Below are 13,241 nucleotides of genomic sequence, written 5' to 3'. Positions count from 1 at the left end.
GCTTTCGAATTTTTGGACGTAAGCAGACTTAAACGCACCCCTGTAATTTTTTGTTTCCTCTTCGTGCCATTCCTTGCTGTATTTGGCATTGAACTTTGGAGGCAGGGCCTCTGAACGCTACAGACTAGTTCAAGTGTACGTAGCCTGCGCATTAGAGACGTCGGTCTAGCGTTATGACTCTTCTCTACATAATATGCGGGCCACTTTTGTCGCCGCTACTTGAAAAGCAGACGACACACTACCACGCTTAATTAGGTACGAGTGCGCATTGTAAAATGGCACCAGGCCGTATTTTAACAAGTGTCGCGCATCCAAAGCGGGAACTCGGGTTCGAAAAGTAATTACCTAATCTAAAAGCTGCACCGCCCGCTGCTTTCCAAGTGTGACTGAGGTTTCCGGACTGGGAGGTGAAAATAGTATCAAAGTCTTTGCGCGCCTTTTTCTTTCGGTTCATATACTTGCTGTTCTTCTTCGTTAACCATGCAGGAAGCATCAACATTTGTCTTAATGTGGAGTTTTTCTGCTCAGTTTTTCGATTTCAAGTTTGTCACGAGACGTCAATCAGTTTTCGTTTGTTCTGCGATGGCCGCCGTTATGGTGGAATGCGCCGGCGCGAAGTCCTCCAGCTTGCGATGCATTTTGTCCTGGCCCCACACTGGAGTAGTTCAAAATCTATTTTAGCGCAGCTTTTTACGTAAACATTTATCTGGTGGCTTGGCCTAGTGTAAACACTATGCCAAGTTATGGTAGCTTATATCTCTTAACATGTGTATTTTTGCTCTGGTAGGTTCTTTAGGGAAGAATGGATTGAAACTACGTTTCATGTGTGTCAGCTCGTGCACCATATGTGTTAAACACAACAAGTAAAAAGTACCACGAAAGTTGTCGCGGGTAGACTGGCTTTCTTCGAGATCGCCAAATGATGCACACCATTCAAGAGAAGGGGGGTTAAACTATTCACCTAAAATAAGGATACAGTGAGTAATTTGCTAAAAACGCATTCAATGGCCCAGTGAAAGGAATCCACAAAATGATGCCGACAGTTTCACGACCGACAACAGACTGTATTGACGTGTTGCCTCTTTCAAATATCAGCTAAGTAGTCATGTCAAGAGGAAACAACGACAGCTGATAGTCGCTTGTTATCACGATCATGGCGCCTTCTCCACGCGCATAAGCCTGTCTTTACAGAGGACTGATACATGGCTTGGAAATAATAATTCGCTGTTCGCACACCTTCTGTTAGCCTAATTTCTGTGCCATGGACAAAATCAACACCATGTGTCTGGATCTTAGCCTTGTCATATCAAGATTTAAAAGTTAGCTGCTCAAAATTAACCATACGGTGGATAAATTGCAAGGTGTTTTTTTATGTTCATTTCGACCGCCTCGTTGCACCTAAGGGCGGCGATCATGCGCCGAAGCTTCTGCAACGTAGTCAGTGGTGGCATCGTAACGTTACTAATTGTGAAGGAAATTAAAGTTTACATATTAAGATGTACAGCGTAGCGCTCATTTACGGCACTTTTGCCACGAATTCCGCAGCCTCTTATCTGCGTGCTGAATTTGCCTTCTTCTAGCCTTAAGCAATACGTATTTGCCTTAAGCAATACGTCATTCAAGTTATGGGCATTTGGAGGACTTCACTTTCTTTTTTGGCATCCATAAATTGTCAGCTGCGTATCATTTTGAAGAAACGGACAGCGAGCCGGATGGGTAAGACGAAACAAATGGTGCGCTTTCCCTAGACCGAAGATATATTGGAAACATTCTGGTAATATGTACCCAAACCATACTACGATTATGCCACCAAATACAAAACAGAATTCTCTGAGAGAACAAGAAAAGGGAAGACAATGAATAGGAGAGGGGTGGAGGGGGAAACTGACGCACCCATGTTAAAATTTCTTAAGCAAATACTCCCCCGCAAGTACCCGGGTGTGCTGATACCGATGTATGAAGTCTAGGAGAGTGTGCTGGATTGTTCTAGAATTGCTACGTCATGTCAATTTTTTTCTTTTAATCCAGTACGTCTGTACTCGTAATTCAGTCACTGTGTTTGTCCTTTCTTCGCCTTCGTCCCGGTTTATGAGAGGCATGCTCCTTCGAAAATGTTCCATCGCCTAGATCAGCTTTCCATTCTTTTGCGTCTATGATAAAGAACAGCCGTCGATAGTTCCCAACTTCCAAAATGCGATCATCGTTGCTGAGCTCTCTTTCGCGTGATAGATATTGTGTTATTGACTGGGTTAACCTACGTAAGTTCATATTTGCTCTCTTTTCAGTAGGGATAAAATGAGGAAACGAAATCGGGTGCAGGAAAGCGAATAGCTTCCTTGCTGTAACGAATAAGAAACCCTGAAGCATACAACAGCGGTGTCGAGTCTGTGGAAGCTTTCAAAGAATGAACTCACGTCATTTGCGGCTAGTGTTTGGGTTATGCGCTACGATTGGTTATATGTTGCGTCCCAACACCTATGCAATGTGAGCCTTTAATTTGTCTTAAGAAACTTTCTACGCAACGAAGGCAGCAAACAGGCATCGCGAGGGCATTGTGGCTACAAGGAGATATTCACAAAACATATCGTAATGCGCAAAAAAATATTTGATTACAGTCTGCAGGTATCCGGATGGCATTCAGCTCGTGATTGTAAAACATCGGTTAGTGTTTTTTCTAGTCACAAAACGATCCTCAGCTGTTTAAGCAAATGTACACGTACCTACGTGCAGTCATGACCGAAGGAAGTATACTTCCAAATACTCTCGAAGTCATGATACATTGCTTATACACTGCAGGGTGGTGAGCTTTCATAGCACAATCTCTCCATCGCTCTTCAACAGAACTGCAGTTACCTGATCCTCTAAAACTGCTTCTGCTCTTTTTATGGCTTCTGAGGCTTTGTTTATATCATTCTTTGTTACCAACGGAGTCTCTGATTGCCCTGCGCTATTCTCGCTCGCATTATCGTCCGGATTTCTTGGGCTACTGCACAGATCAGTGCATAAGTCGATAGTTACTTCGATTACTTGATCGATACTAGTAATGGCATTACCCGCCTTGTCACTTCTACTGACCGTGGTTTAACTCCGTGACGTCTGCAGAACGGAGCGCTGACCTTGTATCTGCATTACGTTGTTTTTAACAACCCTCCTATGAAGCAATTCCCTTCGTGATTGTAGTGCTGATCTGATCAGATGATTCTCGCCTATCAAGTCTTCTCCATGCAGTAGTTATTCCGCTCTTTCTTTCCCTTGTCTCCATGATTACGCCGATCGTTCAAAGCGAGAGAGGCCACTTCACTGACAGGGACGTACGTGTCAGGGGTAATGGGCGAATATTTCATTTCTTTCACTAGCCGCTAGCTTACTTAGGGCATAGGCGTTCTTGTCAGCAGCTCGCGAATTTATGTAATCTACTGCTACACAAAAGTGACGTCACGTCACGGTAGGTAAGACAACCGTGGAGACCAAACGGGTACTTAGTAAGACGAGCGACGGCACGCACTGAAGCACAGGAGACGTTGCTCAAACAAACGATTTTGGAATGGACACATATTGGGTAACACCATTGAAAAGTTTTTCGTTTCATTACTATCCCATACACTCGAAATCATTCATGATATTACGTGTTGTTGCTTTCTTTTAATCCTCCCAGTCTTTATTTTTGCCTAAAAAAAGGGGGGGGGGGGGGTGGCAAATATGCTTGCGATACCTGATTGGAAATATCTCAGTGGGACGATCGTAACTATATTCGAAATGCTTCCGTTTCTCGCCTGAGATATAAAGCCGTCAATAATTTACTTTGGCCTGTTCACTGCGAACACACTGGGCATATGAAGGCTACTAACAGCTACTGAGCATGGCGACTCACTGTATTTAAATCGTGGCGCATGCCTATGAGGTATGCATATAGAGCCTCGATAGCTAAGGTAAAGGAGTTGAGTGTATTGACACAGCAGTAATATAAACACTGATCAGCCATATCAGAACAAACGTCCGTGTAAGCCTATACTAGTAAAAAATCTGAGGTGCAAGTAAGAAAACGTCGATCAGATAGAGTTTCGTGCTGTTCTATACAGTCCCTCCTTTTTTAAGCACTGCAGATTGTCTGCAGGCAGTCTGGGTTTAAGGGGCTTAAAGGGGGTTTAATCATAAAGCGACTCAAGCTATGAGGAATGCCATAATGTAGTGTTCCGCGTAATTTAAACCACGGGTTAATTAACGTGCACTGAGACTCCTTAGTAAGCGGGTGCCTTTCGTTTCATCTCTATCGAAACGGGGTTACCTCGGTAGGAACTCGGATTTCCGGCTTAATAGCACAGCCTCCTAAGCACTGAGCCATGGTGGCGGGGGAGCAAGTGAAAAGGGCTAGTTTAAATGTTTAGCGTTTACGGAGAACGGCTCCGTAAAACACTCGCCGTCAGGTTTTTACTGAGAAAATTATTTTAATTAAAAGCAAGTGCTGCTCCATCTTACTTACCATGTTAAGTTCGGCACTGAGCTCCACAGTGTTGTCGTTGTTGTTGTTTTCAGTACGCCGAGGAAGAATTCAAGGAAGCCAGCCTTTTTGGCGCCGACTACGACGAAGGAAGCGGAGACTTTGGTAAGCTATAAGTGCTTTTTCAATGCTTTCCAGTATCCCACGAAGCCCACTTTGGGTCCGAGATGAAACACTCACTCATATCGCGGTCGTTGTGCACTATGCCAAACATCCCAGACGTTGCCTCAATCACCTCCCAGTGCGTCAAAAGCATTCATGACAACCTACCACAACGTGCGTAATCTAAGCCTAAAATAGTTTTGTCGAACTAAAATTATTCGTGAAGTGAGCGCAATTTTAACATTTTCAAAATCCATGAAAGAGCCACCTTATGATTGCATTTGTTATAATACCCTTTCCTTTTTCGCTGTCGCTCGCTCTTTCATTTCTACTTCCCTCCTTTTCTTCGCTATCTCTCTATTTCCGCCGCTCCGCTGTAGGTGCTTCAGGAATTGAGATAGCAGATACCTTGGCGGCAAAAAAAAAAAAAAAAAAAAAAAAAACAATATTTCTTTTGATATAATTTTATTAACCATAACAACAACAATACCGCTCAGTTATTGATAAAAAATCCCACTTTTTAGAGCACACGTCTAAAATTTGTTAGAAACATTTTTGCAGAATATGGCCTCTTATGTGATCCAGATTATGTATTTTTGAAGAGTTTAATTATTTTTGCAAAATTTAAGTAAATATAAGTATATACTACTTTTCGTTTCTTTTTTTAAATATCAATTTGCTATAGAAAATTCCTTAATAGCCGTTTTCAGTCTAAGGGTCTTTTAATTATAAAGAATTTCCAGCTGACATAACTGCATGCATCGCAGTAAAAACAAAGTACTATAGTTGCAGAAAGGTGCGTATTGAACCATAAACGCCAGTTTATTTCTCCTTGAAGTTGTTCTAATAAATACATGAACGATGGCGGGTGTAATAGAACAATTCGTCGCCTTTCTTTTCAAAAAATATTCGTCAAGATTATTCTTATTTAAAGCGGTAAACATTAAGGAAATGTTTAACATGGCTAAACCTGAGTAGACAAAGCGAAAGCTTGCGACTCCTCGATAGATGCCACTGAACCTCAAGGACACCCCAACCGGGTCTAGACAATTTTTTGTATAAAACAGCGCGAAGACACAGGACGAAGCAGTGTGCAAGATCCTTCGGATCAGCGCCGTGTGTCTTTTTCTTCCACTTCGTCCTGCGTCTTCGCGCTGTTTTATACAAAAAATGCATAACCTACTCGCCCAAACTTCCGTTCTACTACGGGTCAAGACGACACGAAGGTGACGAAGTAATTTCGCAGAGGGAGGTTATGCGTAGTTGATAACCGTTCAGCGACATCCTTCAGAACTTGCACTCCAGGAGGTAATGGCGGATAGTTATAGATATTTGCTAACGCTGTATGGCGGAACTTTAGCCTTGAGCAAACTGTCCTTACAATTCGTTTGGCATTTTGAAGGGGTAGGGCCTAGAAAGTGAGCCAAACGGGCAGCAGTGACGGTGGCGGTAAATGGAAGGCAGGGGCCGGAAGGCTGCGTGCGATTGTGTCAGGCAATGCTGTATATCTGTGGAGATACGTATCGATCCGAATGAAGTTTGCCAGTTGCGTGAAAAAAAGAAGGATTGAGCACCGCCGGCTCCGCGCGCCACACGTCAGAAGAAGCGAGCGGCGCGAAGGCCTTCAAGGCCATATGAAGCACACGCCGGCCAAGCTAGGGAAGGAGCTTTCACTTTGAAAGGTTTCGCATACACACACACTGTGGCCAGACGACGTGTGCAGCTCTCGGTCGCAAGTGTGGTTTCTACTTTAGACGTGTTTAAAGGAAAAGTTATAGGCAGTTATAGAGAAAGGAAGGGTGATGAATACTTCTTTAAGGAAAACTCGATAGCGGTGAGCAGACATGGTATTGATGTAACCTTGTAGGAACCTTGACACCCTGAGCAGAAGAAAGAAGGCGATTATCAAGTCTTTCCAGCTCTCAGCAATGGTGAAGAATCGTTTGTTTCTTAGTGTGTGTGTGTATGGGGGGGGGGCTCGTGCGGACCACTTGGCCCTACAATAAAAGAAAGAAGTTGCGTTCACACGGGGAAACATAAATTATACCAATGCCCCCCTGTGGGTATCTGCCGTGTTATCTGAGGTAGAAGAAGAACGACACAAGAATGAGCATATACATATCCACAGTAGGCTCACGTGTGTAGGATTTACGCAGTTCAGATCGATGTGGAAGGCTCAGGTATGTGCGCTGTATCCACACTTAAATAGTTGTTTGTGCCGGATAAATTGCGCAGATTTAGCATTCGTATACCGCGTACTAGCCTTCCTTCTGCGACGAACACTTTTCATAATATTTGTTCGGTGTCTCGTTTTCCAAAATGCTTAAACTGAACCGTTGAAACACACTCTGTGCGGAAGTAAATACGATGGACTGCAGAAGTGAGTTCACGCAGCACATACGGTAACCTCAATTGGGAAAAAAAAAAGAAAAAAAATTAAGAGAACGCTTAACGCTCGCCTTGAGAGTAAACACGAGAGTTTTTTAAAGTCAGTTTTTAGGGAAAGAAAGGTGCAGTAATCGGCCTCTCTTTTGGGTCGACGCCTGCACTTACAATGAATGGCATACAATTGGATCGAAGCAGATATGTCGTTGATTGGAATCTCTATCGCAAAGTAGTCCCCTCCTTTACTAGCAGATGTATGCTAAAATAGAAGAGAAATGGTGTAACACCACCTATAATGCTGCATAAGTAACTGTTGCATCACAATTTCAAACCGGACCCACGTGCGTACCATTTTTCCGACACGTCTTCCTCATCTCTTAGTTACGGCGACTTTTCGACCGAACGAGCTGTCTTCGCGTCGCGTAAGAAAACAGAACAAAAAAAAAAAAAAACAGTAAGGCTGCTTACACTAACCCACACCGGCATCAGCAGGCAACGCAGAACGGCTTACTTCTAGACAGCGGCCTAGTTCATTCATGGTACGAAAACTGGACCACCGTCTTCGATAGTAGCAACTATAATGGGTGAGCCATTACGTAGGTGAAGCTCTAGCGTGCGAGGCATCTCCGCGCGAGCGGGCTGCGCTCACCGCAAGTGTGACTCGCTTTTCCCGCCGGAGAGGACTTGGCTTCGCGACGTACTCTCGGAGGCCACTTCAACGATCTAATTCGGACGAAAATATCCCAAGCTCGGTCAAGCTTCGGTTCGCAATCGTGCTATAAGCGCCCTCTTTTGAGAGTAAGTCATAACTGAGCGGCGTTCTCTGGTTTGCTTACTAAGGCGGCGAGCGCGCGAAAATAAGTGTTTCGTTTATCGAGTTGGCCGCTCCTAATTCAGTGTCCCTGTTCTTTGTGCCGGTTCAAGAGTTGAGCGGTTGTTAACTGCATTTTACCAAGTAAAAACACTGCTTAGCGACGTTAACCAGAGGAACAAAAACAAATGAAACAAGATATTTAGTGTTATAGCAAAAGCGCCCCCCGGTCGTTCAATGTCCACTTGGAATGCAAGTTATCAAAGTACCTCGCATGTGTTGAATGCCATCTGTAATAAAGGAATGTAAGCTTATGTGATGGGCAAACCTAATGAAGCTTAAAATGTGCGCGATAAGAGAAAGCAAACGCAGTATCACCAAAAGCTCGGCTGTGACACGGTGACATAAGATTTCTGCTTCAGATACCTTTATGACTAACCTGTCATTTCAGGCGACATCCCAATGCTTATAGCGCCATACTTTCACCTTGGTAGAACCAGGAATCGCTAAAGGCGCCATCACGTTCTCGAAGAACATGCAACCTAAACTGAAAATGGCATCAAGTCCTGTTGGGTACGATGTCTATTAAGAAAAAAAAAAAAAAAAAAGGAAACACTGCAAAAGCATTAAGGAGAAAAATGCGGACAAGCGACCCTCACAGCACGCTGAAAGCGTTCACTACATCCACAGTGCTTTGAGTTTTTTGCGCTGGTAATTCGAAATTGATCGTAATAAAGCGGCCACACTAAATATCCTGCTCGCCTTTGTGGCACTGCCATATTTACTGAAACCTTCACTAATGACGCTCACTATACCGTTGCACGCACGGGTAACGTCAGAGCTCACCTGTATACGCCTTCAGCTGGAGAGCCCGTTGTGGCCAACGCCAGCGTTCGTGTCAGTCTCAAAGGTATGCAGGCGGTTGCTAATACTCCGACGCATTCGGATTTTAAGCCGACACTTCTGCAAAAGTGACACTATAGACTGTGCGCATTGATTCGATCCACGCTTTGCGCCTTGCCTTTACACAGCACTTGTCTCGGAATCAGTGAAAATCTCACTGGAGGTTCCTGCATCTTTTCGTGAACACTGCGGGCTGTTCTGGTACGTACCCAAAACAATCGCAATAACCTCCAGCTTTCGGCAAAGGCTCAGAAGTTAATATGCCGTTTCGGAATGTGTATGAAATTTACGCTCTATGCACACGCGTTTGTCACGGTAAAACACTCCCCCTTCGCAGCCTCAGCCCGTCTAAGCACGCTATCTACAATTCTGCCTGTCGTCGCCTAGAGCGGAACGCGGCGCATTTGCCGAATATTCGATTCCATCTGTTGAATGGTCGTTTTTTTTTTTTTTTTTCTTTTGTGGTCATGCAAGACTGCGTGCTGTACAACCTCGTTTTCTTCTTATAGCGATATCGCGAAAAAGCGGGTCGTTTCGAACTTCGAAGGCGAGAACGATCTCGCTTACTACCTTCCCTAGGGACAGGTCACTACCGATGTCAGACTACCTGCTCAACGTTACGTGATATCAGCGGTATCTGACCACAACATTCGTGTCTGAAGAGATGACGCAAATTGGGCGCGAGAGCTCAACTTCAAAGAATTTTTTTTTTCTGGGTTAAACCAAAATAAGTTTCACTAGAAATTTCAGAAACGAAACACAATAAACTTTCTACTCAAACCGCTGTCACTTGTATCTTTACTTGGAAAAACCTCAGGGTGAAATAATTCGGCGTTTACGGTTCAAAAGAAGGTTTTCAGCAAATTTAGAATTTGTTCTATATCTTATTCAGTTCTGACAATTGTAACACTTACTTTTATTGACAATGAATATCTAGAAACGAAGAATAGCTATTTCTTCATTCCTCAATATATATTCATGTTTTAGTTTTAAAAAATGCGGCAAAATAATTTTTACACTTCATCCAAATTATTCGAAAATATCTATACTGCACTAAATGCGTCATCCGATTCTCATAGAAAGCCAGAATATGAGCAAATATCAGTACAAATAAGCGGAGTGTATTCGGAAAATTTTGAGTTTGTTTCGTGTCGTTTCGAAACATTCAAAATGTATTCACATCACAAATAATTCTTTTTTTTTAAGATGGTTGCTATTTTAGAGAGGGCAGATTAAAATTTCACCATTGCTGCCTTTCACTCTCCGGCTTATCACTACCGCTGTTAGCCTCGGCCAGTTCACAATGGTGGTTAAAGGCAACAAACTAAACGAATATGCATATCGGTGTTCCACCTTGACAAAGTCGGTACACGAAGGATAAAATGAAGATAAAAAAAGCTCACCGTATTCCTTTTCCTGTTGCGTTCTGCATGTCACCGTGACTGAGGGACTGATTCGATTAATCGGCTGCGAGCTTTTTTTACCCTTACAGAGAGAGAGAGAGTGCAATTTTACAAAACAAGTTGAATGCATGTTATTCCTTAATTACCACATACTGGAGTCAACAAAGCGTTTTGAGCAGTACTTCAGAAAGACTATAGAGATAGAAAGATAGAATCAACAAATCCTTATAAAAAGTACGAGTCCGCCATCGTGGCATAAAAATTAATTATCCTGGCCGGCTTCATTCCACAAGTAGTTTGTAGCAATGTGGAACCTGCAGTTCTCTCCACCAATCAGGTCTTTGTAGCAAATGTTTCCTCAAATACTTGAGCAGTGTTAAACGATTTTTCAACAGATGCTGTAGTAAAAGTAAAGGCAGTTCTGTTTTCTTCTTTGCAACGTGGATTGAACGTCTAGCTCAGTCCTCAAGTTAGCAGAAGTCCGCGCGAACATAAAACTGTGGTGGTCTGCTGCGAAGTAGTGCGCTGCCACTCGGAAACTTGGCATCCGCCCATCACTGCGTTGCACACTGGTTCTCTCTGCTTCTCACGGATGGAGCCACCAGTCGCAGGACGACTGGCTCTGCGGGGCGCATTTATGCAGGGCGCGCTGTTCTGATCAGTTGACTCAGTTCACAGTTGCTACAGTGTTACAGACTTCCCGTGACAAAGAGCGCAGAGGTGGTAGTTAGCTTTGGGAGTATATTATAACATCAGGCCTTAAAAGTATATATAGCTGACGGGATGCACCCGATTATTAACGCTCGAACATCTCGCGACTAAAGGAAAGCGCGGCGTGTAGCAATCAGGGATGTCCCTCGATGCCTTCTCGCTACACGCATAGTTGGCGGAAGGTTTTGAACGGAAGCGCATCACTCTTCGCGGGAGGCGTCGCCCAGCCCAGCTTTACGTCGCCGCACGAAAAGCGGTGCTCTGACCGTAAAGCAGCGAAAACACAGTGTCCTTTATTGCATTTACGTCCACAGCTAGGATCGGTTTCCAACGGGGTTTGTGGCCTGGCTTTGCTCATTTTCCCAATGCAAACTAAGCTAACAGCGTTCTCTCACTTGAAGTTTCGCATTTATCGCAAGCTTACCCAAGCATCAACTTCGGAAACAATGCAGGTGCTACGTCATTGAGGTGAGGTAAAAGTACCGCCCTGTGTTGCCACCATGTCTCTGTCGTTAGTGCGCTTTTCTTCATTACGACTAACGCACCGTAGGAGCGAGTCATTGCCATACATCAGACGAGAAATTACCAGTGAGGCAATCTGTCCGCTCTTATTGAAGGCTTGTTGAAAAACGGTATTCAAACGGTTCGGTGGGTTGGATAGAGCATGTTTAAAAGCGATATTCAGACGGTTCGGTGGGTTGGTTTGGGATGATACGTATTGGGGTTAGTGGAAAACAGCTTAGTAACCTGGGATTGTGTAATGTATTTGCCTTATGCCTGTGAACCTAACCGGGAAACTACAAGGAGAAATTTAGAAATTAACAATCAATGTTTAGCAGCTTGGAAAAATAGCAGTGCTTGAGAACAAGCGATCAGGCGTTGGACGTAGCAAGAGAGTACAGCTATCTGGTCAAAGGAAAGGACCCATATCGGAAGCATTTCAGGAACAATTGCCTGAAAAACAGGAAGCTCCAATTTATTTTATAAACCAACTCCTTCCTATGAATAGGGGCTTAAGCTTATACCAGAATACAAGTATACTGTATACTTCAGCGAACACATTCAAACATCCCTGAATGCCACCACCATCATCGTCATCGCCGTAAGCATCATCATCATCGTCATCAGCAGCCTGACAACACCCGTTTCAAGACCAGACCTCTCCCTCATCCTTCCAATTAACCAAGTCCAGTTCCAGCTGAGGGCACCTAGTCTCCGCAAACGCGCGCATCTCACCCGCCTACTTGACCTTCTGCGGCAGCATGCTGCTTGCCTTCACTTGAATCACTCTCCGTTACCGTAAACGACCGTCTATAACCTTGTCCCCGCATTATATGTGCCCTGATTCCGACTACGATGTTATTATGCCGCGTTTGTTCTCTGACCACGCAACTCCGCTCTGTTCCTGCCATTTATCGTTACATCAATCATTTTCCTTCCTATAGCTCGTGCCGCTGTCATCAGTTCAGGCTGAACCTTTTGCACTGCTTTTATATTTAAAGACACGAGGCGGTACATGGCCGCGCACGAAAGAAGAAAGTGGACGATTTCACGTTTCTTCCGTTTCTACTCCATATGCTAGTATCGGTAACATACAGCCATTATACACTTTCTTTATTGAGGGATAACGAATAAGTGCAATTCATAATCTGAGTACCTGCCAGATGCGTTACATCCCATTTTTATTCTTCTAGTTATATCATCTTGTGATCTAGATCTGTGGCCCTACCCGCCCTAAGTAGTAATATTCCTATGACGTTTTCAGCGCCCGAAGACTGCTGGTCCCTTCATAGGCTATTGACTATATTTTAGTTTTCGGCATATCAATATTTATACCCGCCATTCTTGTTTGCCTCAACTGTTTATCAAGGCAACGTCAACGATGAATCTATGACTGCTGAAGTCTTCCAATCTAGGTCTGTCAATATCTTCTGTTTACACGCCGTCAATAGCACCGAAGAATACATGTTTCCCTGTTGACACCCTTTCTGAGATAGTATTACTTTCTTTAGGAATCACTGTGGCGGCTGTGCAGCCACCCCCACTCTGATTCCGCAATACCTTCACAACTGCACGAAGTTTTGAATGGGTCAGATGTATTCTCGTAATTTAAGAAATCTATTATTAGGGTTGCTTATACGCCCGGCATTTTTGCCATCTGACTCATGGTGTAAATACGGTCTATTCTTGATCAATCATTACGAAAAACTTCCTTGTTCTTTTGTTAATATAAGCTGCAGGTTGCATTGATTATATAGTGATTGTCTTTGTAAATACTTGTAAATGCCCTGATCGGCCTGCAATTTCTCAAATCCTTCACGTCCCGTTTCTGATGAATTAAGATAATGTTAGCGTTCTTCCATGATTTTGCTAAGCTTGAGGTCATGAGGCAATACATATATAAGTTGGCCACTTTTTCTAACGCATT

At 43.7% G+C, this 13,241-nt stretch overlaps 1 protein-coding gene across 3 annotated transcripts in view; it reads left to right on the top strand.

Moving 5' to 3' along the window:
* LOC146183221 (uncharacterized) overlaps positions 1 to 13,241 on the top strand; it is a 235,550-nt gene that overhangs the window by 130,463 nt on the left and 91,846 nt on the right. For all 3 annotated transcript variants that reach the window (XM_084609091.1, XM_084609090.1, XM_084609089.1), the window contains exon 4: positions 4,534 to 4,603. In XM_084609091.1, the coding sequence (XP_084465217.1) occupies positions 4,534 to 4,603 (70 nt within the window). The remainder of the gene's footprint in view (positions 1 to 4,533; positions 4,604 to 13,241) is intronic.

The sequence above is a fragment of the Amblyomma maculatum genome, chromosome 7, assembly GCF_055883805.1.
Source record: "Amblyomma maculatum isolate TAMU_Amacu chromosome 7, ASM5588380v1, whole genome shotgun sequence".
NCBI classification, from domain to species: domain Eukaryota; kingdom Metazoa; phylum Arthropoda; class Arachnida; order Ixodida; family Ixodidae; genus Amblyomma; species Amblyomma maculatum.
Note: the sequence above shows the minus strand (reverse complement) of the source record. Positions and strands in the feature narration are given on the sequence as shown.